Raw genomic sequence first — 23,972 nt, 5'->3', positions numbered from 1 at the left:
ATCCCTTCGTACCGGAACAACCGGTGTGGCGGAACACTATCTCTTAAGCAAGCAGATAAGACACAGAAAAACTTATTGAAACATATTCATAGTGCCTTATTATCTTCACGTGCACATATTCTACACATAACTAGTTCTCAGATAGAAAAATACACAGTAGTGCGGCTGTAGGACGTCAATCTGCTGGCGGCGACATCTCGCGCCTCAGCTGGCACCTGAGTCTACGCAACTATTTTGATCTAAATTCTATCTTCGGTAATATTGGGCAATGCCCTAGGTATCATGGTTTCAGATTCTTGTCTCAAAATGCCAGATAATGATCTGTGGTGTTTATCAGAAAGTTTCTCCGCCGCCCCTAGAGCGATTGGCAAAATCCGCGATGAGAAGTTAGCGCAACGAGCCCAGCTTTGTCATCTGTAATAAATATTCACGTGACTTTCTTTCTCGTTAGTCATGTGACCTTTGCTTCTAGTGCCTTCTATCAGTCTTTGTTCTATTATTAGCAAAACGTGAGAAACGTCCAAGATCGGGACATGCACTCGGTAGAGGAAGCTGTGATGTATACTGCGGTAACCATGGACCCCGCCAGTCAGACACTAGCCTTAGAATTGCCCCCCAATGTGTGTAAGAGTATCTCTGTTCAAGCTACACATAGTAATATTCCTTGCACTACCGTTCATTATTAGCACAGAGGAAAGCTGTATCTAGCCCTCTATAGCTCTAGAAGCTGTTCAAATGCCACTGGATTCCAGCAATAGCTTCATACTTCTATCCCAGCGTCCACGATCGAAGGTGTCTAGATGGCGAGCTTTCCGTGCTTGGTCTGCTGCATGCTGCAGCACTGTTTTTCCAGACGCGTCCTTTGTATCTATCTTAATGCCAACAACATGGACAAGATAATGCAAAGATTCCTTGGTAAGATATCCGCTTATCGCAAAATAGTGCAACATTGTCTTGCCCTGCAAGTCTTTCTGTGTTAGATCGACACCGTGTTCCTTTAGCATCTCTAAAACTTCAACCCTGCATCTCCAAGTTAAAGCACCCAAGTGTCCTAGGTTTTGTCCATTTTTGTCGACAAATAAAGCGTTTCCTTTAACCAAAAGCAATGGTTGACAAATTTCGGCATATAGTGCACCCCGCCTTGGTCGTTTGAAGTAGCTCGCCAACGGTGAGTTGCCAGATGCATCCAACTCTGAACCATCTACCCCCTTGTCGAGCAGCAACTGGATTGTCTCATGCCGAACTGCAGACGTAGAAAGCAGGTGGTGGAGCGAGTTTCTACCCTGATTATCCTTCGACGCCACTAGGCTTGGTCTTGTTGCCATAGCTGCTTCTAGAAGAACACTGATTGTTTCATGGTCACCGCTTCGTGCAGCGTAGTGAAGAGCATTGAGCCCCTCGTTGTCCGTTAAGGCGGGGTTGACTCCCAGCGAAATTAGAACAGCAACCGCGTCGTGGTCGCCAGCTCGACTGGCAAGGTGCAGTGCGTTTTGCTGCTTTAAGTTCCTTTCCAACGGATTCGCTCCTCTAGATACTAGTTTACGGATTATCGACACACTTCCAGGCTCTCTATACCTAATGCAGTGCAAAGGGTAGTTATATTGATAGTCTCTAATCGCCAGACTAGTCCGAGTATCTGCGAGCAGAGCATCAAGCACACCTTCGCGATGCTCTGCTATATTCGCAGAAATTTCATCAAACTCGTCTTCTTCAACAATTCCCACGAGCTCCCACAGGCTTTCTATCCAGAAATCTTCGTTGGCCCAATCGTCGTTATATCTTGGTCCATGCAGGGCTTTACGCAACGTGAGATGCATCGGGGACTCGTTGTATCTGGACAAAGCGTTCGGATCAGCGCCACGCTCTAGAAGGAACTTAGTCATGACTAAATTGCCAGTTAGGGCTGCAAAGTGTAAAGGTGTTAGGCCAGCTGAAGTGCCCGGAATGTCGGGCTCGGACTCCGAGACTGATGATTGGTAAAAGGTGTCGGTCTTCAAAGTATTCCGAGACCACGACTTTCGATGGACACCGACATTAATGGACAGACTATTGTCAAGAAGCAATCCTATTGTAGATTTGTGGCCGTGCTTGACGCAGTAATGCAGTAGAGTCATGTTGTTGATATCGGTCGTGTCTCGCGAGGCATCAGCGCCGTTGTTGAGTAAGAGCTCGACAATAGCTGTATGGTTCTCAGCTGCAGCCGCATAGAGAGCGTTGCTATAGAGACCACCCTGCTTGTTAGCATCAGCACCATTATTAAGGAGCAGCTGCACTATTGACTAGTGACCTGCAGCTAAAGCTGCCTGCAGTGCGTTATTATACTCTCCGCCCTGCGCGTCAACGTCGGCGCTCTTGTCAAGCAGCAGCTCCACTATTCTTTGATGTCCATGTTCTGCTGCAAGATATAGCAGAGTCTAGCCCTCGCTATCTCTTCTTTCTAATATTGATGCCGTCTCTCCTACTTGGTTTAGGAGCAAGGTCTCTAATACAATGGCTAATCTGAAACGTGCTACAAGATGTAATTCTGTGCTGTTCTTGGGATATCTCTAGCTATACCCCTAATATGTATATTTTGGTCGTAAGAGCACCTGCACAGCGCAAGAAACCAATTCTTTGCAAGAAAGAAATGAGCAGGCTAGCTCACATATCTCACCCTCCGCTGTTAACGCATGCTCTCCCTAGTACTTGGCAGCATAGTCTAAGAATTAGCTTCCTCGAAGCCTCTCTTCAAATTCTTCGTCAGAGGAGCAGCTCCCAGTTTTAAATATGCTTAATGATAGGTACGTGAGACATGTCGAGGCTATGTATTGTTGAGCGCCTGGATTCCATGCATCTTGGATACGTTCGAAATATTCTTGAGTGGTGTAATGCACAAGACGGATGATAGCACTTTCTTGGTCAACGACGACCAGTCCAGCACACACGGATAATAAGTCCTTAACATTAAGTATGTTCTCGGGATCGAGCTCCTTCTCGTCCGTCTCTACTGCCAGAGCACAGCAGATCTCTGCCGCGGTAAGCGGCCGTTTCGCATACGTGATCCACGACAGTACTCTTTTGGCTAGTTCGAAATCTCCGCTTAATTGGCCCTTTATGCGTTGAATTGCCTCCTTGTATGCGTCATCAAGTGCGGCTGAGCCTTTGGAGAGCTTAGCTAGTGTTGACTTCACGCCCTTCGCCGTTCTCTTGTCTCGCAGCGAATCAGTGTGGAGGCGAGCAAGAAGAAACCTAAGAACGTGTAAGTCCGCGTCATATTACGAGTTGGTTAGGACAAACATACATGCCGTCTACCGCCTCTACGATATTTTCCTGGACAGACTCCTGTAGCATAGGGTCACGTTGAATACACTCTGGTAGTCGACATATCTGGCCAGCGACGAATCGCTTTACATCCTCTTCACTAGCCTGCACCTCCAGCTTTAGCCCTTCATTAAACATGTCAACAATCTCTGGGATAAAACGCGAAGTGGCCATTAGGCGAACGTCACTTTCCGCCTGAAGACCGCGGAGTTTGGCTAAAAACTGGCGCCGAGTGCCGTCGCTGTCTAGACATTCGTCCAGAGCATCAACCACAATATAGACAGTAGAGTAACGTTTAAGTACATCTAGGAGTGCACCGAAGACCTCATCAGGTGATGGCCTGGTTCCTCTGTTAGCATGCTGTTTGTACAACCGTTCCACGGGATCCACTAGTGACAGTCGAGCCTGCACCAGCTGCTTAAGGATAGCTGCCAATATCCTCGAAGTATCCTGCTCCTCCTAAGCCTTATAGTTGCAGTACACGTAAGCAACTCCATATGAGCTGCTCTGCACTAATTTTAACAGATGGTCGATCGTGATGGCGGCTACCATGGTCTTGCCAGCTCCCGGGATACCTGGGCAGAAGAGTCTTGCCTGGGGTTCACTAAGCCACGTGGCCACCTGAGGCGCATCTAGAAACCATTGGCCTGTTCCCTCCTATCTGCGATTTATGATGTCGGATTGTTGTGCGGGGTAGTCTGTGGGAGAGATCCATTCTAGAATCCTGCGGTGCTTCGCGGCGTCTTGATGTTACTGGATCTCTTCTACACCTGACTGGATGACAGGTACATGTGTCCGAACGAAGTGGGTATCTTCTTTAATAGCTTTAGAGAGTTTACTTTAGGATGTAAGCAATATCACTCTACCGTCCTAGTAGGGAAGCTTACAAGTAGTCTATCTGCAACGCGATCTCTACGAGCGACTTCAAACGCTCTATTCGATCTAATATACTAGCAATCTCCTCTTTCTTAAACTTCCACACGAGCGCTTCACCTAATTTCTTTAACCAACCTCTATCTGTAATCTTAGTCTGCAGCGCTTCAAGCGCCTGCTTGAACTAGTCGAATGGGCCCTTAGGAGCTGCGAGCTCTGCGATGGCGGTACACCACAGCTGGCTTAGATCTCCTGTCTGGACGTAATCTCGCAAGGCACGAAGTAGGGTGGAAAGGTTCGATATCTCAGCCTCGCAGTGCGAGCGTTCTTTCGGGGCATCTCTAACGTCGCTTAGGTACTCGAGGACCTTGGCTGAGAGCTGGAGAACTGCGATGATGCTGGCTGTGACGCTGAGCGGATCCATGTCGTGAAATCCACAGAGGTGGCAGATGCGTATGGAGGGAGGCGTGAATGGAGGAAGAATGCATTGTCTGGGCGGAGGAGCTGAAGCGGGAGCGTTAGGCTGAGGGATTGCGACTGCAACAAGGCTGAACAGCTCGTCGTGCTGCGCCGCACCTTATCGATAACGCCAAATTGTCATCGCCTCAGCGCTTCTCTACTGGTGAGGCACGTGAGGCCACAATATAGCTTTGGGTCTAATGCATTTCCAAAATCCGTAAGGTAGTTCATCCATTGCGTCAGTCATCTGTATATCAGCGAGGTTACAGTAATAGCAGCGGTCGTTACTAGCGTATATCCCGCCATAGAGGGGAAACATTTATATAAGCGTATAGAGTTCTAAAATATCACTTAACAGTGCAAGTTGGTTACTTGTACTGAAAGCGTTATGAGCCCTGCGCCTCGATCGACTAATTTAGAGTAGCTCTGCTGGCTCGAAGCTACTCTAATAAGGTTAATCATCTACGATTAAGGGTGTGGGTAAGGCTAAACTGTTAGAAGCAGGAACTTAGCCACATGCAAGAAAACACACTAATCGCTGTGGGGTGGGCATTAGCCTCATAATCGTCCTAGCCAAATAACGGTAGATCGGCTACTTCTAGAACTACGAAGTTGGCGTTGAAGATTCGCCCCTTCAGCATCGTTAAACTGAGGAACTCCTCCAGCGATTGATTGATTGGTTGATTGATTGTATCCTACTCGGTTTCAGCCGTGATCTCCACAGCTATGCCCGGCTGGCAGGCTTGGCGGACAGTCGACGCGTCGCAGAGACTTTGTTCCGCGCCGCCCCACTTCACCCCCGAAAACAAGGGCCATCTGTCCCGAGCGGCTTGCCGTTTCCCTTCAACGACTATTTAAATATGCTTGCCCGCCCATCTAGATACTGGTTCTACTAACTAAATGCTGCGCTTCTAGGTTCGTAGAGGTATCTGCATCGTGTTTTGCGGCCGCGGTACTTCCAGTCTCCCCCCAGCACTCGGCTGTCGTTCACGCATCTCTGATCCCCATTTGCCCAAGGATCTGCGTCTGCTCTATAAACTCGATGGCTTTGGTGGCTAGCTGTGGCTTGTTCAGGACGGCCCGAGGTTGTGTCGTCCAGAGAGGTTTTCGAACACCTGGTTGCGGAGGTCCTTATGAATCCTGGATCGGAGCGGGATGTGAGCGGCCGTCTGTCTTCTCTCTCCGCACTCGCATCGTGCGCTGACGACCTCTAGCATTCTTCGGTTGAAGAGGAAGTCGTTCAGTCCAATCTCTTCTGTTCGCATCTGGACCAGCAGAGCGCTTTCGCGCTTGCTAAGGTTCTCGTGTAGTTTAAGCACCTTTTTTGTGGGCAGAGGTGAAACTCCTCCAGCGACGCTAGTAGTAAGCTCAAGACATCAGGTGACTTGTTGTTTTGAGCTTATCTCTATTCGGCTGGCTTAGTATCCAAGATTATGTCAGCGCTACTGATTGGTGCATTAGGTACGGAGGTACCAGGCCGTCTGGCGATCACGCACGAATCAGTCAAGAAACCAGCCCCTACAGCTGGCGAGTAGGCCTAAGCGATTTTATCGAATACATAGACGTGCACAGAAACGACAGACATATTGCGACGGATAGAAATGAGGGTAGTAGCCTTAAAAATCGCGAGGCGAATTATTGAGATGAAGCAGGTCTCTTCGCGTATCTGGAAGGAAGGTGTCTACACTATTGTAATTTTTGTATTGGTGGGCATACACCGACTCAAAATCGATTCTAGTATGTACTTAGATAGGCCAACATAATTATTATGATGTATGTAGGTTATCATGGCGCTGCAAAGTTGAGGTACCTGCAATTTTGTCCGTCACGGCGGTTGTTCCGCTACGAAAGGATGTACGTTATATATACACTTCCTTTTTTTTTCTCTACGGGGGGTGTTTAAGAGATTGTGCGGAATGATACCGCGAGCAAACTACTGTATCTCCTCCAGTGACAGTGTGGATGCGTGTTAGCTGACTAAAAGATCCAGCAGACGATTTGTTGGACAGTTATGGGACATGTTGCGTGAGGATTCTTTTGAATCCAAGTGACGGTGTCATGCTATTCTTTCTATCTTGTAGTAGCCAAGACAAACTACCCTTGTTGGCGGTGGTTTTCATACTAAGTGTTTATGCTGGCAAGATTCTACGTACATAGATTGAACATATAGGGAACGGAAGCAGAAAAGGTCCATTAACATCCGCTTAGTAAATGTTCGCTATGCACTTTATGTGAATAGAGATATTAATTATGGCTATTGTCATTGACGACAGAAACTTTTTGCTCATTACATTGATGGGCCAACCGTGGAGCAGGTGTAGAGGTCTATCGAATCCACGCACGATCTTCCCTTTGACGATTCGCTTGCTTCTATGGTAACAGCAGCGGTGGCATTTTCGCCAGGCATCCTGTATTTCTTTGTCCTTGATCACCGTGTGGCTACGAATGCGACTTGGTACGCTCTTACTGAGGATGCTTTGAAGAATCCGTTTAAAGCGAGGGAGCAGTGGGTTGGGAGTGTTAAGAAGATTCTCTATGGGGGAATGGAAAAAGTAAATGAAAGTGGGAATGGAAAAAATGATGCATCTGCTAACAGGTTGTTGTAGACTAAAGGTGCTATTGCAGTGGTTTCTCCGACAGAGTCTTTGGTTTTTCTGCCAAACTCGTTTGCGGACGAGATACGGAATATGAAGGAGCTTCACTTTGGCAGACATTTGATACAAGTGGGTCAAGTTTCATTGAAAGCTATCTGGTAGTTAGATGTAGCTGACTGTGGCACTTATGATAGAACGCGTTGGGTCATTATCAGGGATTGGCTCCGTTTTTGGTGGTTGACCAACACGACATTACTCAAGAAGTCGTCCGGCTTAATCTTACCCGATCTTTGAATATTTGTGTACTGCAAGTATTACGTGGTATATAGAGTACTCACATCTATATATAGTATCACTGAAGACATGAACACTGAAGTCGAAGCCGTTCTCATGAACATGCTAGGCAATGTTCAAGGTATACGCTGTCATTCGTTCAAAGGCATTACACACTAACGAGACTTCTCCATAAGACTGGAAAACCATAAATCCTACACCCCTCATCCACCGCTTAGTCGCCCGCATCTCTTCCCGCGTCTTCCTTGGCTCGGAACTCTCAGACAATGCCGAATGGATCGGCATAGACATAACCTACACTGAAAACTCCATGAGGGCAATCTACAAACTCCGTAGCTTACATCCAATCTTCCGACCCATTGCGCAATGGTGGATGCCCGCCCTTCGCATATGCAGACAGCAAGTCGCCAAGTCCCGCGAAATCGTCAATTCACTCGTTCAGAAACGTCTACAGAGAAAAGCCAACGGCGATGATACTGAGAAAACTGCTGATATGATTAGCTGAATCGACGACAAGGCCAGGGCGAAGAAGATGACGATTGATTTTGCCGAGCTACAGCTCTTCCTCCCGTTCGCGACTGTGCATACTACGATGGAAATGATATTCGGGTTAATGTGCAACCTGATCGAGAATGCGCACTGGATACCACAAATCAAGGAAGAAATAATGTCAACGCTCTCGGAATGCGACTGGAAAAAGACGTCGTTGGCTTCGATGAAGCTCCTCGATAGCGCGATGAAAGAATTGCAGCGCTTGTATAAGTTGACTGATGGTAGGCCATAGTCTCCAGTTTTCACTATGTATATGTAACGATTTTGAAGTCGGAATGCAACGCGTAGTCCTGTCCAACACAACCCTCTCTAACGGCACCATCATCCCCAAAGGCTACAAACTCGCCGTCGAACACCGCTTCTCAGACCCGACTCTCTACCCCAACAGCAAGTTATTTGAAGCAGATTGGTTTCTCAAGCTGCGCGATAGTGATCAGACTCGGTGGCAATTTGTTACAAGATCGCCTGAGCATCTGGGATTTGGTTACGGAAAGCATACATGCCCTGGTCGCTTTTTCGCTAGCAATGAGATTAAGATTATTGTAGTTTACTTGCTTGTTAAGTACGATTGGGGGTTTCTGGAGGAAGGCCAGTTACCGACGCCTTTTGCTGGGGTGGAGTATATTTTCAATGATAAGCAAAAGGTTGTGGTGAAGAGTAGGCGGGAGGAAATTGATCTGGGTTGCCTTTAAACTGTACAATTGTATATTAGAGGAGAGATGAAAGAGTGCAGTCCATAACTTTGGTGGCTAGTTGCAACATGTTGAGAATTGTCCCAAGGCTGTGTCGTCCGGATAGATCGGCAAAGATGCGGTTCCGGGGTCCTTGTACTGACTACAGTGCAGGAGGAAGTGGGCGACGATCTGCCGTCTCTCTCCACAACGGCTGCGGGGACTGGTAACGGACGGACCATGTCGATTGGAGAGGAAGTCGTTGAGGTCTATCTTCTTGGTTCGCAGATGCATTAGCAGCGCGCCCTCCCTTTTGCTGAGATGCAACACTTTCTTGGTGAGCGTCGGCGTGTGCCTGTATATCGCGCTGTCTTCCCTGTCTGCTAGTATCTTATAACACTTTCTGAACGATGTTCTAGGTGGGTACAGCTGCGAAGGTGGTGTGCAGTGCCGATAGAGTGTCTGGTCTCATGTGTACGGACAGTGTCTACTGTGTGAGTGGCATACCTCTACCGTCGGTGTGGATGCTGAGGCTGTTGTCTGTTGCGCATTCTGCGTCGTGGCGGTCTCAGGCCTTGTCTGTGTTGCCGGCGATTCAGGTATGTGGCCCTCGCTGCTATGGAGGCGTGATGTGCGCTTACCTGTCTAGGTTACGCATTTGCTTGCTCCTCAACGCTTCGTAGACTTTCTGCCAAGTACTCTTGTGTGCGGGTTGTTGTCCTCGCTATGATGGATCGAAGTGATAGTGGTGACGTTGTGAATCGTGAGGCTTATTATTGGGATGAGTTATGTGTCTTGGCATATCTGGGAGGAAGGTATCTACACTACTGTAGACTTCACGATGGTAGACATTTGTTCACTCCAAATAGACCGTCGTATATACCTGAGTAGACAAATATACCTTCCACGGTGTCTGCAGGCTACAATACTGCTATGAAGTTCAGTGCTTGCAATTTTGTCCGTTATGGGGGTCGTTCCGTTACAAAGGGATGTAAGTACTTGTATGTCAGCTACATGAGCTTATCTAAGATAGGTAAAGCGCGTTTTCAGTGTGATACAATACACAAATGATATATGTCTTGGTCGCATCAATGTCTACTACGCTGCGCCTCAACGTCGCCTTGTAGTCTATGGAAGGATACTAACGTAGAGCATTTCCATAAGGGGGCAGGCTGGGCCTGATGGTGGACTAAGCCCGATATGCTCAGGGGTCCCTAGTCGTGATGGCGGCCAACGGTTTCACCAGGTAGTGTGCATCTTCGAAATCAAGCCACCTATGGGAGGGCAGCCTGGGGAGATGATGATGGGGTGTGTGTGGTGATGCACCTTCAGCCGCACGAGTGTGGAAATACTACGTCGCTGTGCATGGTCCGAAATTGGAATAATCTAGCAACAAAAATAAAGAAAGTTTTTGGTGCTAGGACAAGGCCGCACGGGGGCGGGCGGCCGCAACGCACTGGACGGTCTTCAACGACTTTGGACAACAAGGGAGAGGCATGGGCAAGATCGTCGCAATGGCCTCGACCTGTGTGGACGAAAAAGGGTGTTGGCAAGAATGCAATACGAAAGTGCATGAGGAATGACCTCGGACAATAATTGGGATGCGGAGCCTGAATGTTATATTTAGCGTGTCCATGGCCCAGTAGCGCGGCGGGCGGCCCCCTTTGGCTTAGTTTGCCTCCGCCGTCCGCTTGCTGATGCTGCTCTGCTGCCACTGCGCGCAAAGACCAGCCAGGCCCGGCTCTCCTTTCATCAGCCTTGAATCATCCACAAACTCTCTTTCCTTCCCTCTCGCCGTCCCGCCTCACCCTCGTTCCCACCCCACGCCTCCCGCATCCTCTCCGTCAGGAATTCTACCCTTCGCCAGTCACTCGTTTCAGCGGACGAAGGAGTACCCTCTTCACGGCTTGCGTAATCCCTTTTTACCCTGGCGTCGCACCTGCATCCGCCCTAGTTGTTGACACTACTCCCGCCCCCCCGAATACTTGCACTACCACCCACCCGCTCCTCGACAGCCTCTTGCCCGCTCCTCTGCGCCTTCACTCGCTCAACTTCTACGCGACCTCTCCCCGGCCCTTCGAAACTCGACAAAGAAACAATATAATCCCTTTTTAGCTTTTGGCATTAATTTCTTGGCAAACATGAGACCAGCTCGGATTCTCGCGGCCGTTGTGGCCATGTCCTCCGTTACGCATGCTATTTCGGATGCTTTTGACAATATTCATGGCCTGGCTGACGTCAAGGAGGTGCTTTTTGGACGACAAGACAGTATGTTCTTACCTAAATGAAGTCAGGCCATCTCCTGGTATGGATACTAATGGCATGACCTATAGACAACAACAACAATAACAATAACAACAACGACAACAGCAAGACAGATGCCCCGGCGAGCACACCAGCCCCCAAGCCCACGGGTGATAGCAACAACAACGACAATAATAATAACAGCAGCAATAACAACAACGACAACAAGACCAGCAACAACAATGACAACAAGAGCGGTGACAACAACGACAGCAAGACCGCATCCGACCCCAAGGAGACCGGAACACCCACAGGCAAAGAATCGGGCAGCAAAACCACCAAGAAGCCAACAAAGTCCACAACCTTCGACCCCCGACTCCCTGCCGGTGGTATTACCATGGTCACCCCAGACGCTCTTGCTGGTTCACAATTCTACAAGGTCGGTGACTACATCACATTCGCTTGGAACTACACCTCCCTCTCGGTCACCCCCACAGCCATCGACGTCCTTGCCTCCTGCACCGCCAACCAAGCCACATACACCATCGCTGTCAACATGTCTTCCGCCGAGACACAGGTGGTATGGAACACCAAGGAGACACCAGAGGGCCAGGCACCCTTCTTGACCGAGAACTACAAGCTCCTCATCTACGACTCCAACTCGACTGCCACTGCACCACCGCGAGCTGGTTACTTGGGTGCTTTCAGCGGTTTCACCTTTGGCATGTACCTGCCCCAGCCATACACCTCCCTCAAGGGTAAGTCTTCTTCTCTTCTTTTCTCTGGTAAACCCCATGGACTAACAAATTACAGATGGCTGGAACTGCCCCAACTGCAACTCCGCCCTGTCAAATCTCGAACGAATGACGCTCACAACCATGCTCTTCACCTGCGGAACAACAGTCGGTTCGCTAGTGTACTTCACATATCAATTTGGCCTGTGGTGATGAAGCAATCCAGTCTGGCTCGACTTCATCCCGATTTAGCCTCTCCGTCACACCCCCTTTCAGAGACGCTCAAACGCAAAGACTCGATCCTTGGTCGCTTACGATAACGGCATTCCTTCTTTACGCTTCACTCCTGTCGATATATCTACGTGTACACACAGCGCATTTTCATCACTCCTTTAGGTTACTTGTTTTTAAAGAAAAAAATTGGCAGCATCTTGGTGGGTGTTGCAACGGCCGTTGGTCTCGGTTTATTGTTGTTTTTTTGCCTCTCGACCGACTTGCACAAAGCCAGACGACGGAGCCAAGGCAGATCCCCTAGCCACACTCCTTTAGTCTTTTTTTGGGAGGGGCAGTAAAGTTCAGGGTACCCAAGCATCCGGCGCTGCAAAGGAGTTTTTTTGATTTAGGTTGTCATTTAGGAACGGAAAATGGGGAAGGACAAGCCGAGAAGATGTTCTTGTGAACCTATGAACCATAGGATAATATTTTGCCGTGTAGCAAAGGCGGGGGAGAGAGAGCAGAGAGGGGAGAAAAAGATGAATACGAATTTTAGTGCCCTCTTGGGACTGTCCCTTTTTTCTTGTGCAAATCTCATAATCTACTGGCACCACACTTTATATTCTGTCATGTACACGACATATCAGGAACATTTTGCTATTGTTTTCTACATCTCTAGAATACATGTCTTCCAAGCAGCAATTGTTGACGTTCATCAGTAAATGTTACATAATTCCTCCGCACACCCACCCAATAAGTAACATTTGAAAAAGAATAAAATATCCTGTAAAAATAAAATGGTCATAAAGAAAAATCCCGAAACGGGCAAATGGTATCTTGCTAAGCACACCTCATGGGACCCCTACGCTAGGATCGCCAGAGTAAATAGACGAGAAGAAAAGAAACGATGGAAGAAAAAACAAAAAGGGGGCTCCTCCGTTCATCCGTCCATCCCAGGGAATGAATCGCACAGAAAGAGAGAGAGAAAAAAAATTGACCCTGCAGCGAAAGATGATCTGGGACCTAAACTTGCTTTCCTTCCCTTCCCTTCCCTTCCCCCATTTTATACATATCCACAAGTTCATACATGTCTACCCCCGACGAAGACTCGACGCCCCCCTCGCAGGAGGAGGAGTCCTCCACTCATCCTTGAGCACCCACCTCCCCCTCTGCGCACTTCCACTCTTCTCCAGCGTAGCAATCAACTTGAGCATTTCCTTGAACTCTTCGTTTCTGCCAGGCTGCGCACGACAGTAGTGATCAAAGTGGTCGACGAGCATGCGGCTGGGCACTGTGCCGCTGTGCGTAAGCATAAAGTCACGGATCATTTCGAGCATGCGGCGGCCCCGGAAAGTCTGGGGCGTCGTTGTGGTAGTAGTATTAGTGGTGGGGGCGTCTGATGTCGTAGTGCTGCTGCTGCTGCTGGGCACTGGTCGGCCTTGACGCGCGGCGAGGTTGTTGAGGATCGAAGTTGAAGAGGGGAGGCCGCCACGAGCACCTCCGCGTCCACCGCGTCCACCGCGCCCAGATGGGCCTCCGCCGCGAGGGGCGTCGGGGCGTCCTGCTTGGCCGAATTGGCCGGTCCAGGTTGGGGTTCCTGCGGGCACGTTTCTCGCTTCCTCCATGCTTTTCTTCAGCTGCTCGGCTGCCAGGGCGGCCTGTCGCTTTGCTTCACGCTGGATGTAGGCAGGATCGGCTTGCACTTTGCGTTTGCGTCCGCCGGCTGTCGAGTTCATAATGGCGTCGTGCTCAAGCACCGAGTGGACGCCGGTTTTGGCGAATATGGTTGACATGAGACGGGAATCTGCGGGGGTTTTCTCGTCGGCAGCAGTCCCATCTTCGTTCGTAGTGGGAGTCTCTTCAGAATCGGAAACGGGAGCCTTGAAAGCTTCGGATCGTGATATGCCTTTTACAGCTGCGAGATCTTTCGCTGCTGTAGCATCGTCTTTTTCCTCTACTGCGGTTTTGCCATTCTCTTCGAATTTGACTTCAGAGCCACGGAATAGGTTACCGGTTTCTGTCTCCCCCTCTGCACTCTCAACACCAAGTGTGAACAAATCGTGCAGATCACTCATCTGGAACGTCTGTCGCTGTTTTGGGTCTTTCAGCACTTTATTGGTCAAGAATTGTTTGAAGATTTGACGATGGTAGATCTTCTCTTCGATAGTACCAGCCGACATAAGGCGGTAGATCTCGACTTCTCGCTTCTGTCCCAGACGCCAAGATCGCTCTCGAGCCTGAATATCAGTCGACGGATTCCAATCTGGGTCGTATATGATAACACGATTGGCACCTGTGAGATTGACACCGAGACCGCCGACTTTCGTGGTGAGTAAGAAAACATGAAGGTTCGGATCTGTGTTAAACTCGTCCACCATGTTTTGTCGATCCTTGATGGGCGTCTCGCCATCCATTCGGCGCCAGTTGATGTCAGGAAGCTGGCTAATGAATTTTTGCAGGATGTCAAGCATGATGCGGTGCTGGGCAAAGAGTAGCGTTTTGTGTCCGCCCTTCTTCCACAAGGATAGTAACTCCTTAACGACCTGCATCTTTCCCGATTTATTGGCATTGCCATAGTCGTAACCAGGCTTCTTGGACAAAGTCTTGTGCTCCGTAAGGTCAGGATGATTGCATATTTTGCGAAGATAGTCGACGCCGTAAAGCATCTGGCGCTTGCCGTTTGCGATTGATCTCATATCCTCTGATGCTAGAAAGGATTCGTAAGCTTGTCGCTGCTGTTTTGTCAACTTACAGAACAGCACTTGTTCTTTCTTCTGAGGCAGATCGGTTGCAACATCAGCCTTGAAACGTTGGAGCAAGTATGGGCTAACAGCATCTTTCAGGGTTTCAGCGCATCGAACAGCAGTCTCAAACTCTAGATTCGAAGCATTTGCATATCCTCCACGTTTGATTGGAAATTCGAACTGGTTGCGAAAGTTGACAAGGGTACCAAGCCGCATAGGGAAAACGAAGTCGAACAGTGACCAAAGTTCCGTCAGATTGTTTTGCATTGGAGTTCCCGAGAGGATGATGCGGTTTGGTGTACGAAGCTCCTTGCAGTGGATAGTAATGGCAGTGTTGGGGTTCCGAATCTTGTGTCCCTCGTCTAAGATGGCGCATTCCCATTCAGTCGGAATCAGAAACTCGGCGTATGTTTGCAGCCCTGAGTAAGTGGTGACGAGTACGTGTCCGTCCCGCTTGACCTTTTCGAGTATTTTCTTAGCAGCTTTACCCGCGCCAGTCAGAGTCGTGTCGTAGTCGCCATAGTTCCGAAGCTCCATCTCTCGTTCTAGGCGGTCTTCGCGTCGGGTGTCTAGCATACCGCTACCAGATGTATGGAGGATAGAGACCCGTAGAGCCGGCCACCAACGGTGAAACTCATTAACCCACTGCTTCATGACAGTTGCTGGACAAACTACGATAACAGGCTTGGTAAGTAGCTTCGAATAATGGAGGCCTGCAACGAAGCTGACGGCCTGTATTGTTTTACCAAGACCCATCTCATCTCCAATGATACCACCCACGTTTTGAGAATACAATTCCCATAACCACTGCACACCCGTCTTCTGATAGTCGAACAATGCTGGATAGATATCACCGGGAATTCGAAATCCACCATCGAACTCTGCATCGGCTTCAGTAGGATGAGGCTGGTAACACTCTTCTTCTTCTCCTTCTTCCTCCGCAGTTGCCTGACCACTATTGGCTTTCGCCTTCTTTCTTGCAGCTGCTCGGTTCTTTGACCAAGTCTCTACACGTTTCCTGTAGACTCGCTCATTGCCGTCATCAACACCTGCAAGATCCTCAACCACTGCTTCTTCTGTAGATGCAGCTTTGGCTTGCTTCGGCTTTTTGCCCTTGGCTTTGCGCTTGCGACCGGTAGCTTCCTCTGCATAGGAGTCATCTTCTGCCGTGTCTTGCACCTCTTCGTCCGACTCATCTAACGTCGCAAGTTGGCGATTGGTCATACCAGGCTCGAAGGCATCATCAGAGTCCGGGTCTGTAAAACCGAGGTCTGCACCGGACTCGCTAGTAGGAGTAGCCTTCCTTCGCTTCCTAGACCGTGTTGGAAGATGTGGACTGGGAGCTTCTGAACTTGACTCGACGTCCTCAAAGCCAGGCTTCATCAGATTACGGTGGGAAACAGGTCCTTTTGCTGCCTCAACCACCATGTCTTCAACCTCGGCATCCAGCATGACCTCCCCTAGGGTCCCCGAGCCCGGTTGATTCTGCGCCAACTTGGAGAAAGGTGTAATTTTTCCTGTGCGAATAAGCCACTCGCGCTGTGTTTCATTGGGCAGGGGCCCATTTGCGCTATCTCCCGCTGCTTCATCTGCCCCGGGTTCTTTGTGGCGATCGTTGATGCGCTGTTGTATGCCATCCATCTCTTTATCCAGGTCGTCGATCTTCTGTCGATATGCTGCCATCTCGCCACGGAGTTTTGCCTTTTGTGTATCGATAGCTGGTAAAGCCAGACGGTTTTTGAGCTTCTGTACAGCAGCCTCTGCTCGCTTTGCCTCAGCCTCCAGCTTTTCTATACGCTTTTTGTCCCGAGCATCTGCCTGCTCTATGAGCATCTGGTCGGCCTGTCGGCTAATATCTCGTTCCAAGTCATCTTGTGCTCGGGTACCGGTTGTCAGGAATTTGAGTCTCTCTGTTTCGTCCGCATTGGAGGCGATGTCTTCGTCTGGGACCTGATTGCCATCGTCGGCTGGAGCGTCGTCAATTGTGTTGGCAGGCGCCACAGCTGACGCTTCGTGTGCAGAAGGCGACGACATTTTGAGGACGGACTTTGAACAAGAGGCAGGACTTTGAAGGGATCTACCGTAAGCCAAGACGAGTGAAGACTGGCTGGTGAGGCCCCGCCACTGTCAGGTTGAAATCAAGGGAAGGTGCGCTGAAGGCAACAGCGGGCAGGCGCACAGCGGGAAGGGACGCAAGCCAGAAGGCTATGGTATAGGTGAAGGCATCGCGATAAAAAAAAATAGAATGTTAAAGATAGTGTATCAGGCGACGCTACAACAGAACATGCCGAGTAACAAAGTTGCGACGATGATGAATACTTTTGCCCGTAGCGATGATATCACTACCCAGAACGCGCTACTAAGCGGGCGGCCGCGGCTCACTTCCGCGTTCCTACACTACCACGGCCCTCGACGCGTCTAGGCATGTAATGCATCCAAGCGTCCAACAGACTAGGGAAGCCTCCAATAACAACAGCACATGTACACGTCAGCCCAACAAGGAGTTGCGCTCCCTGCTTCTCTAACTGCAACTGATAGGGTCCTGTGATGAGCACAGCTTGTTACATGCCATGTCTGCTTCGTGTCACACGCCTTAGCATAGTAGAGCAATTCAGATATATTCACTGGACATTTCGGCCCAACACCTCTGCGTTCAGCCTCGCGCATGTCGTAGCGGTGGCGTCAGTTCGAAACATACCGCTCCCCCTTTCTTCTCGAAGACTGACTCGTAATCTCAAATCAGATCAGTCAGGCACGTAGGCATTTTGTATTCAACAAACTCAGTCGGACCCCGGGGCTTACATACATGCTATATGACCTGCTTGGCTGCACAACGCATCACCAATAAGAGCCAGAATCTAATGTGAATTCTTATGTATATCGTGAAGGGCGTATCACCCATAGGGCGATAGCCTCACTGGCTACAGCAAGTACCGAACTGGCTGGGTTGTCTCATGCGCGGCCCTGTCTTCAATATAAAGATTTATCCAGCCTATGCTACGACCCAGCGAAGACTGTCGCCTAGAGAATCCTCCTGTGGTGGGATGTGGGGAAGCGAGGCAATGCTACTCCGCGTGCAGGGCGGCTCATCTGTTTCGGTAATGTATTACCAGGATCCCATCCTTTTGTCAATGCTCTAGACATTTCCTTCTGTGTGTTTGGGACAGTTCGGGCGAGACTGAATCGCTGCTCACCCGCTTCCGCTCCTGGTCAAGCCACTCATGATTACGATGATCCCGTGGCCGTCGGCCCGCTGCATGATGGGGTTAGAGGGCGCCATGTTGTGGGCCATTGGCTGTCGTGTATATGTTTGATAATCAGGGCTTGTGTTTCCGTTTCGCGCGAACGTGAACATGACTTGTGTAGCTCCTCCCCAATACCAACGCAGCAAACCTCCATCTGCTTGTCTCCATGACATAGTCGTTCGTCCCGCACCAACAATACGCCCACATGGCTCCTCATGGACTGCTTTCCGTTGTACTAGCCTTTGCGCTTACCTCTACGTCGACCATAGTGGTGGCTCTCAGGTGAGCACGTGTCCGCACAAATCTCATCAAGCTTAGATTTAACGCATCTCAGATTTTACACCAGGTACTTTATCGTTGGAAAGCTTACTACCCCCGACTGGATCATGCTCCTGGCACTTGTAGGTTAATCATCTATGACCCATTAAAAACTCCTATCTAACACTAGCATAGATAGGGACCTGGTATAATACACCTTTTTCCACACATGCACACGATACAAAGACTGACAATGACGCTCTATTTCACAGGGCATCTACAGTGGTCAACTGGTACATGGTCCAATTCATGGACCACAGCAGCGTCGATGTAAGTTACCGCTTCCCATTGAAGCGATAGAAGGCTGACATGTTGGAGCCCAATGTTCCGGAATCCATTGAGAGGGTCGTTGTTGGCGCTCTGCTATCGATTTGGCTATACCGACTGAACTACATCATCGACCTCTGCCTTGTCAAAACATCAATCCTACTGTGTAAGTTGTGTTTGGTCTTTGAGCCCCATATATTGCGGGGTTCCGGAATTGGGATTTTCAATGTGCATGCAGCTAATGCAACGACAGTCTACGATGAAATCGCCGCATCAAGCAAACGCTTTCACTTTGGCATTCGAGCCCTACTCTTAATCAACATTGTTGGTGGAGTTGCCTTTGCCTTTGCCTCCATCTTCATGTGCTATCCAGTCGCTGATGCATGGTCGTTTAAGGTCTTCATGGGCGGAGTGAAGGGTAAGGCAGCTACGAAATGTTATTACCCAGGGCCTTTTTGGCTCTCCAACGCTGGCTACAACCTCGTTACCGACGTGATCATCTGGACAGTGCCGATGGTGTTTTTCATGAATCTCCAGGCAATACCACTGAGACGGCGTCTCGAGCTCGTAGCCACCTTCTCGGTGGGCATCGTAGCTATCGTAGCGTCGGTAGTTCGACTTTACACGATTGTGCTCTGGCTGTCCAGCTTTGAGCAGCAGAGAATAAACACGGCAAATGTATTGATATGGAGCCAGGTGGAACAACATGCTGGCTTCATAGCAGGCTCTATCCCGTTCTTGCGGCCATTATATCGTCAGGTGCTGGCTAGGGCCAGGAGACGAGAGCAGAATAGCCCCAGTCCGGCAGTGCATCTAGTTGAGGAACCTACACCAGAGATGGTCCAGGGAATGCTCCGGAGGCCCATCCTTCCCTCGACAACCTCTACATGTGGGTCGAGCAACCGGGAGTTCAGGCGACCTGAGTGGGTTCTTGAACCAATCGAGCCTGTTGGGAAGGATTGTATTTGGGAAGTGCCGAACCCTAGTTAAGGCTTTTTATTTTCACACACAAGATACGTTATGAACATGTTATGGGTAGATTCCAAAAAGGCGTACTATTAGGCTGAGGGCAAGTCGCAAGACTGGAGTTGGAAACAAGGGCTATACGATACGTATATAATGAATAACATCATGACCCATGCTGATAAGCTAGCGCGCAGGGGTATGTCTGGTTGGTCTGCCGTTTGAATTCCCTCGAGATGAAGAGCAAGTACACTACACGCCTCCTTGGCAAGACTTGATGGTAACGCCACGACTGGCCATGGTGGTATGACATGCCGAAAAGCGCCACAGATGCCGGCCTGGCGACTGTTCATGTGTAATCAGCGGGTTGTGGGCTCACCGTGACACGATCCAGATGCACCGAGGGAGCGGCATAGAGGACATGGCGAGAATCTTTCGGCAGCAGCTTGATAGCAACTAGCCCCTTATGTGGCAGAAGGCGGTCAGCCCCAAGCGGTTGTAGCGGGCGGCCTGTGATTGGTCAGCCGGCAAAGACGCATCTCTGGGCAGGCACTAGTGCCATGGTGTGGACGCGTCGGTCTCGGAACAGCAGTGAACCTTGGGTGGCGAAAGTGGTACGAATGGCGATCAGGGCGCCGCCAATCTGCAATTTACTTAATCCGCCGCCTCCTTTGCTACTTTGCTCGTACCCTCACTGCGCTACCGCCAATCGCTCCCTCACCACCTCTGCTCCTTGCAGTCATTCCTTCTTTTTTTCCCCTCCAGTCTCTGGTACAAAAAAGAGCCACCCACAACGGCTGTGCTGCGCATCGCGACCCTGCAAAATGTACGTCCCTAACGCAGCCTGCAGCCTGCAGCCCGCAGCCCGCACAATAACACATACTTACTCGCTCCAGGAACAACGCAACCTCAATCCTGACGCCCATGGCGCAGGACACGTACTGGGGCTCTTTTGAAGAGATTTCCAAGTACAATGTGCAGCTCAACTACCTTGAGAGGATGTGGATGACTTGGTACGCATGGATGGGCAACGACGTCCTGGCCACGGGCATCATGTCTTTCACCATCCACGAGGCTCTCTACTTCGGCCGCTCACTTCCCTGGATCATCATCGACTGCATACCCTACTTCAACCGCTACAAGATCCAACCGGTGCGTTGCCAACAACATAGCCTTGGCATGGATGAAGCTAATTCACCGCAGAACAAAATCCCTACTGCTTGGGAACAGACACAATGCGCCCTCCTTGTCCTTCTCTCCCACTTCACTGTCGAACTCCCTCAGATCTGGCTGTTCCACCCCATGTGCCAGTACTTTGGCCTCCAGACCTCTGTTCCTTTCCCCAGCATCTACAAGATGGCATACCAGATTGCCATTTTCTTCGTTTTCGAGGACGCATGGCACTACTGGGCTCACCGTCTCATGCACGCCAGCTCCTTCCTCTACAAGAACGTCCACAAGATTCACCACCAATACTCTGCCCCATTCGGTCTCGCCGCTGAGTACGCCTCGCCCATTGAGGTCATGGTTTTGGGTTTCGGCAGTGTCGGTGTCCCCATCGTGTGGTGCGCCATCACAAAGGACCTTCACATCCTGACCATGTACTGCTGGATTGTGCTACGTCTGTTCCAAGCCATTGATGCCCACAGCGGCTACGAGTTCCCCTGGAGTCTGCACCATTTCCTGCCTTTCTGGGCCGGCGCTGAGCACCACGATGTTCACCACGAGAAGTTCATTGGCAACTACGGTAGCAGCTTCAGGTGGTGGGACTTTGTCCTTGATACCGAGGCTGGTGCCGAGGCCTCCAAGAAGCGCAGAGAGCGCAAGATGGCTCAGCTCAAGAAGGTTGAGTAAAAGAGCAATGAACAATTGTAATGCGTACGGAGAGACGTCGGTCCTGGCTGACTTTTCTGCTCGCCAGTCTTGACGTGGAGCTGGCATGAAAATGGCGTTTTTTTGGTACAAGGAAAACGCAGTTATGCATTTGATGGTGGCATTAGACGGCACACAGACCCTGGGTAATAGTATGAGTGTTGGCTGTACATAGGAGCAGGGTCTTTATTAGAACATCTATATAATAATTTTTACGGTCGTTATGTTTATATCCATGGATTGCATATCGTGCAAAGTGAGCTGGCTTTCCGAAAACCGGGCGTTCGCGAGTAAAGCGGTGTATTGAATGTCACTATTGTTGAGCAGTATGTACGAGACTCGAGCGACGCCCCTGGTGATAGCGCGGAATGGCCTTGGCGCGGCGAGGCCTGGCGCGCGTCGGCATTCCGAGCTTCATCAACTTTCTTTGGCCCTCTCATAGCCGCGCAACCACCACCACCATCACCAGAAATTCATACTAACCCAACGACAAGATGAGCTCCGGACGTCCGGTCGTCCACCAGGACTACATTGCGAAAATAAGATATTCGAATGCGCTGCCTCCTCCACCATGCCCTCCCAAGCTGCTAGACATTCCCAACACCGGCCTATCGAGCGGGCAGTACACGTCGGCGGGCTTTGCATCTAGGCTTGCGCGAGAACAATCGCTGAACATTGAAGCTGATGCTGAGTTGGGTATGCCCATCGATCTGGTCGGTATTCCCAAAGTATTCGATGGAGATGAGTCTGGTAAGTGAACATGCAGAAGCGCAAATGGTGCACAGCGATTGACGCGTCGTATAGCTATTCAGGCTATGCCTCGCCCACCGCCGCTTAGTGCTGCAGATAAGGCGCTGATGCGACCGCCAAATGCGCTTGGAAAGAGTACCAGCCACGTCTCGAGCGCTACCTTCTTGCGGCGAACGGAATACGTTACCGCAAGTACCACTGGCGGTTCTAAGTTCGAATCGAGCAACTCATCCAACACTATGCGCCTGCGTAGGAAGCGGAAGCAAGTGGAGACGTCCCTCGATGATCCTACAAACATCTCGCGACACATTCTGAAGGGCTTCAACATTGCCTACCCAGCAGATGCATACAACGGGCAGGACAGTGCAGAGAACATTAGGGCGGCAGAGTCGACACCTGAAGAGCGACTGGCGTGGAATAAGCCCAAACACCCCAGAAACCCCAATCTCAAGCTGCTCGACTCGTACCCGCTTCTTCCAGACTGGGACGCTACGCCCGATACTGGTGGATACATGGTCTTCAAATTCACCGCACCACCCATCAACAACCCACTCGACCCCTCGTACGACCCACGACTTGACGTCGCTCTTCTCCGTCCCGCTGGTCAGACCATCGAAGACCAAGAGCGCTACATGGAAGACCTCCAAGCACACAAGCTCGACCCAACAGTCCCACCACCTATTGCACGCTACCAATTCGAGTTCTTCCTACCCTCAGACAAGAGCAAAGTCCGCGGTATCAAACGCAACTTCACCACACACGACCCTACCAACGAAGCCGACATTGACTTCGACATTGCCGAAGACGACGAAGGCCAACCCCGCAAATGCTTCAAATACGATAACATCCGCACCTACGAGACATCGCAACAAGTCGGCGACCCTAGCGATACCTATGGCGATGTCGTCGCCCTTGCCCTACACGACCCCGAGAAACACGAGTCTGAACCCCTGCGCGATACCAAGTTGCAAAAGGCAGCGTACTTTTACCCCATTACTCAACGGACGAGCTTGAGGCCGAGACGACCGGGTCGTGTGGATATGACGGAGGAGCAGCCCAAGGTGGATATTATTGAGGCTGCGGGTAAAGATCCAGAGTCGTTTGAGAGGAGAGAAATGTACAGGAAGAGGGCGGAGGGTATGGAGGTTGGGGAGTGAGTAGGAGGTTCATTGATTCGTGGGAAGGTTGTTCCTTGGGGAAATATTAAAGTCATAGGGAACAAAAGACTTGGGGGACTCTATGTATTCTGAATATGGAAGACTGGGATTCATTTTGCAACTTCTTTTTTTGAGAGAGAGAGAGAAATATTCATCAGCGTGGGCGTTTGATTGGTGGGGATTTGGAAGGGATTCGTTGACACATGTGACATCAATAAAATGAGGATTTTGCTAAATGAAAGATGGTTTGCGGGTTCGGTGGGGTGGAGTGACGCATGAAGGATGATTGTCCTTTTGGTCTTAGTGATGTACAGCGGAGTACGCAGGGTGGTATTTCATTTCTATCCCTTTCGCGGAGAAAATGGTTGGCTTGACTTGCTGGCTACGCGAATAGAAGAGCTATTAAAAGAAGTATTATTTGCCCATGTATCTAGAAAGTGTGTGTGTGGGGGGGGGGGTTTGCTACGAAGATAAGTTTGAAGATAGTAAGAGCAAGTAAAAGATGTGTGTAAGGAAAAGTATATATTTATATAACAATGTGCCGAACGCCGAGTAAGAGACAACTATGCGAAACAAGCGTCTATTCTCTTTCCGTTTTCCTTTCTTTTCTTTTTTCCTGATGGAGAGTGAAATGGGTTCGAACAATCCATGTGTAATATGTCTAGTGTGTTTGGAACAATCCGTGTAATATGTCTAATATATCTAAACTCTCCTTTTCTATA

The 23,972-nt window shown here is 49.9% G+C and overlaps 10 protein-coding genes across 10 annotated transcripts; 7 read left to right on the top strand and 3 right to left on the bottom strand.

Moving 5' to 3' along the window:
- Positions 1 to 731: 731 nt before the first annotated feature.
- COCMIDRAFT_33347 (uncharacterized protein) lies at positions 732 to 4,597 on the bottom strand (the record flags this gene model as incomplete). The annotated part of the gene is made up of 9 exons (XM_007686002.1): positions 732 to 2,179; positions 2,288 to 2,414; position 2,654; positions 2,785 to 3,228; positions 3,281 to 3,750; positions 3,784 to 3,957; positions 4,069 to 4,138; positions 4,188 to 4,357; positions 4,436 to 4,597. The coding sequence occupies 9 exons, from the start codon at positions 4,595 to 4,597 to the stop codon at positions 732 to 734; spliced, it is 3,066 nt and encodes a 1,021-aa protein (XP_007684192.1).
- A 1,105-nt stretch (positions 4,598 to 5,702) lies between these two features.
- On the bottom strand, positions 5,703 to 5,906 carry COCMIDRAFT_84920 (uncharacterized protein; the record flags this gene model as incomplete). The annotated part of the gene is made up of 1 exon (XM_007686056.1): positions 5,703 to 5,906. A coding segment is annotated over one exon (204 nt), but the record flags the coding sequence as incomplete, so codon positions are not given.
- Positions 5,907 to 7,004: 1,098 nt separating this feature from the next.
- Positions 7,005 to 8,764, top strand: COCMIDRAFT_33346 (uncharacterized protein; the record flags this gene model as incomplete). The annotated part of the gene is made up of 7 exons (XM_007686001.1): positions 7,005 to 7,184; positions 7,239 to 7,355; positions 7,421 to 7,526; positions 7,588 to 7,641; positions 7,697 to 7,956; positions 8,038 to 8,293; positions 8,343 to 8,764. 7 exons carry the CDS (start codon positions 7,005 to 7,007, stop codon positions 8,762 to 8,764), a joined length of 1,395 nt encoding a protein of 464 aa, XP_007684191.1.
- Positions 8,765 to 8,906: 142 nt separating this feature from the next.
- Positions 8,907 to 9,140, top strand: COCMIDRAFT_85119 (uncharacterized protein; the record flags this gene model as incomplete). The annotated part of the gene is made up of 1 exon (XM_007686055.1): positions 8,907 to 9,140. A coding segment is annotated over one exon (234 nt), but the record flags the coding sequence as incomplete, so codon positions are not given.
- Positions 9,141 to 10,298: 1,158 nt separating this feature from the next.
- On the top strand, positions 10,299 to 10,858 carry COCMIDRAFT_33345 (uncharacterized protein; the record flags this gene model as incomplete). Its single annotated transcript, XM_007686000.1, has 2 exons — positions 10,299 to 10,311; positions 10,470 to 10,858. The coding sequence occupies 2 exons, from the start codon at positions 10,299 to 10,301 to the stop codon at positions 10,856 to 10,858; spliced, it is 402 nt and encodes a 133-aa protein (XP_007684190.1).
- Positions 10,859 to 10,884: 26 nt separating this feature from the next.
- Positions 10,885 to 11,934, top strand: COCMIDRAFT_33344 (uncharacterized protein; the record flags this gene model as incomplete). Its single annotated transcript, XM_007685999.1, has 3 exons — positions 10,885 to 11,011; positions 11,077 to 11,745; positions 11,801 to 11,934. The coding sequence occupies 3 exons, from the start codon at positions 10,885 to 10,887 to the stop codon at positions 11,932 to 11,934; spliced, it is 930 nt and encodes a 309-aa protein (XP_007684189.1).
- Positions 11,935 to 13,025: 1,091 nt separating this feature from the next.
- COCMIDRAFT_85184 (uncharacterized protein) lies at positions 13,026 to 16,712 on the bottom strand (the record flags this gene model as incomplete). Its single annotated transcript, XM_007686054.1, has 1 exon — positions 13,026 to 16,712. One exon carries the CDS (start codon positions 16,710 to 16,712, stop codon positions 13,026 to 13,028), a length of 3,687 nt encoding a protein of 1,228 aa, XP_007684244.1.
- Positions 16,713 to 18,128: 1,416 nt separating this feature from the next.
- On the top strand, positions 18,129 to 19,498 carry COCMIDRAFT_85183 (uncharacterized protein; the record flags this gene model as incomplete). The annotated part of the gene is made up of 6 exons (XM_007686053.1): positions 18,129 to 18,205; positions 18,258 to 18,324; positions 18,377 to 18,387; positions 18,454 to 18,511; positions 18,560 to 18,674; positions 18,762 to 19,498. 6 exons carry the CDS (start codon positions 18,129 to 18,131, stop codon positions 19,496 to 19,498), a joined length of 1,065 nt encoding a protein of 354 aa, XP_007684243.1.
- Positions 19,499 to 20,395: 897 nt separating this feature from the next.
- COCMIDRAFT_33341 (uncharacterized protein) lies at positions 20,396 to 21,325 on the top strand (the record flags this gene model as incomplete). The annotated part of the gene is made up of 2 exons (XM_007685998.1): positions 20,396 to 20,623; positions 20,675 to 21,325. 2 exons carry the CDS (start codon positions 20,396 to 20,398, stop codon positions 21,323 to 21,325), a joined length of 879 nt encoding a protein of 292 aa, XP_007684188.1.
- A 512-nt stretch (positions 21,326 to 21,837) lies between these two features.
- Positions 21,838 to 23,250, top strand: COCMIDRAFT_85045 (uncharacterized protein; the record flags this gene model as incomplete). Its single annotated transcript, XM_007686052.1, has 2 exons — positions 21,838 to 22,093; positions 22,148 to 23,250. The coding sequence occupies 2 exons, from the start codon at positions 21,838 to 21,840 to the stop codon at positions 23,248 to 23,250; spliced, it is 1,359 nt and encodes a 452-aa protein (XP_007684242.1).
- Between the last annotated feature and the right edge of the window lie 722 nt (positions 23,251 to 23,972).

The sequence above is a fragment of the Bipolaris oryzae genome (genome assembly GCF_000523455.1).
Source record: "Bipolaris oryzae ATCC 44560 unplaced genomic scaffold scaffold_15, whole genome shotgun sequence".
Classification (NCBI taxonomy): Eukaryota; Fungi; Ascomycota; class Dothideomycetes; order Pleosporales; family Pleosporaceae; genus Bipolaris; species Bipolaris oryzae.
This window is presented reverse-complemented; position numbering and strand designations above follow the sequence as displayed.